General features: G+C 44.7%; 1 protein-coding gene across 1 annotated transcript; it reads right to left on the bottom strand.

Annotated features, from left to right (window-relative positions):
- Positions 1-221: 221 nt before the first annotated feature.
- LOC147617445 (uncharacterized) lies at positions 222-1,031 on the bottom strand. Its single transcript, XM_086775408.1, has 2 exons — positions 711-1,031; positions 222-583 (listed from the first exon to the last, which is right to left on the bottom strand). Exons 1-2 carry the CDS (start codon positions 948-950, stop codon positions 287-289), a joined length of 537 nt encoding a protein of 178 aa, XP_086631534.1. The 5' UTR covers positions 951-1,031; the 3' UTR covers positions 222-286.
- Between the last annotated feature and the right edge of the window lie 638 nt (positions 1,032-1,669).

Consider the following 1,669-nt stretch of genomic DNA (forward strand, 5'->3'; position numbering starts at 1 on the left):
TCTCCTTCTAGGTACAAATCTATGCGTCTCTAGGATATGTTGTATAGGTGACAACAATTAGTCCTAGATCAGGAATGTATTCGTGATCTTTTTTCATATTCTCTCTCTCTTTACATCTCTCTCAAACATACACACATCATCATGAATCATAATGACATATTCAATCCAAAATCGTGAATCATAATGGAACATTCAAAGAAGATTAGTCTCTCCATATTGTTATTAAGCAAGCACCTTAACTTTTATACCTCACCCTCCTTATTGTTTCGTGAGGAATGTTGACGACTCAAATGCTCTCAAAGAACTCGCTGATCTTCTTCTTGCACGCTTCCACGGCCTCCTTTGAGAACCAATCTATAAACGCTTGAATCATCTCATCGGAATTCTTATTAATGGCGCTCTTAATGGTGTCCATAATAGTCTGAAGCCAACGCTTAATTTGATTCACCAAGTCCACAAAGAAGTCTTTCCATGAACGGACCGCCCTCATGGCCTCCTCACCTCCCACCATCCATACACCAAGTGCCTCTTCATACTCTTCCTGGGTTTTAAAATCTTCCCGTTTAGGTTTCGAACGCTCAACCTGCAACAAGGTTGAGAAGCTTTAGCCAGAATTCCGAGGGACACTCTTGCCGAAAAGGAGGGGGGCAAGCGAGCAAGATTACCCTTTAAAAAGAGAGGGCGAACAGAACCAGGGAAAGAACCCTTACCTCCTCGTTTAACTCCTCCAATTTGGCATCCATTTCCTGCTTGGTGGCGTCACTCTGGGCACGAAACCATCGGATGAACTCCTCGGGGCTCTTGGTCTGGCGCGCCTCATTGGCTCGCCGCTGCAACTCCTCCAATCCATTTGCTGAAGGGCTCAGAATCAACATTAGCCGCTCTCGTGTGGGAGGACCAGGCCTGCGGCGGTTGCGAATTACAGACGCGTAGCTGGTGCTTGATGCCATGGTTGTGGACAGAGGGGGAGAGAGAGACAGAGAGAACTCCTAAATAGATCTTGAGAAATAGAGGGTGAAAGCTTCGCTGCTCCCTTGACCGTCTCACTTGAGAAATAGATGGCGAAGACCCAAGGAACCATCCCTCGCTTGACCGCGTCGAGTGATACGGGGCACATACTTTCACTCTCTTTTGTCCTCTCTCCCTTACCCACTCAGTCATTCTCTCTCCACGCTCTTTTCGTATTTTAAAAGCCTCACCAGTAAGAGGAGAGAGAGAGTGGTATTTTAGTACGGGACTCCTTGCTCTTACGCGGTAATAGTGAGCCTTACCAATTCACTAATTGTTTCACTGGCATCTTGTAGCTTTAGTGATGTCTCTCACCAACTATTGTGAGCTTTGAACTTCAAAGACAAATTAGGGTACCACCCCACGACGACAGACGATAATCACTATAAGATTACCCCCCTCCCTGCAAATCACCAGAGCTTCAAAGCTCCAATTCCAAATCCCCCCTCGTTGTTTGTGAGAATGGTATTTATCCCAATGAAATTTTGTGAGTTTGCATAGATATATTAAATCTCACTATTGGTGGCCCCCTATCGTTTGCTTCTATAGCCAAAGACCCTTAGAATAAGAAGTATCATGAGCCATTTTTAGGAAGGGATTTCTAGATACATAGAAAAGAATCCTTGTGTGAAGGCCATGTATAAATTTTATAATCTACCTT

Source organism: Cibotium barometz, chromosome 36, assembly GCF_041138505.1.
Source record: "Cibotium barometz isolate CiBa-2024 chromosome 36, ASM4113850v1, whole genome shotgun sequence".
Lineage (NCBI taxonomy): Eukaryota > Viridiplantae > Streptophyta > Polypodiopsida > Cyatheales > Cibotiaceae > Cibotium > Cibotium barometz.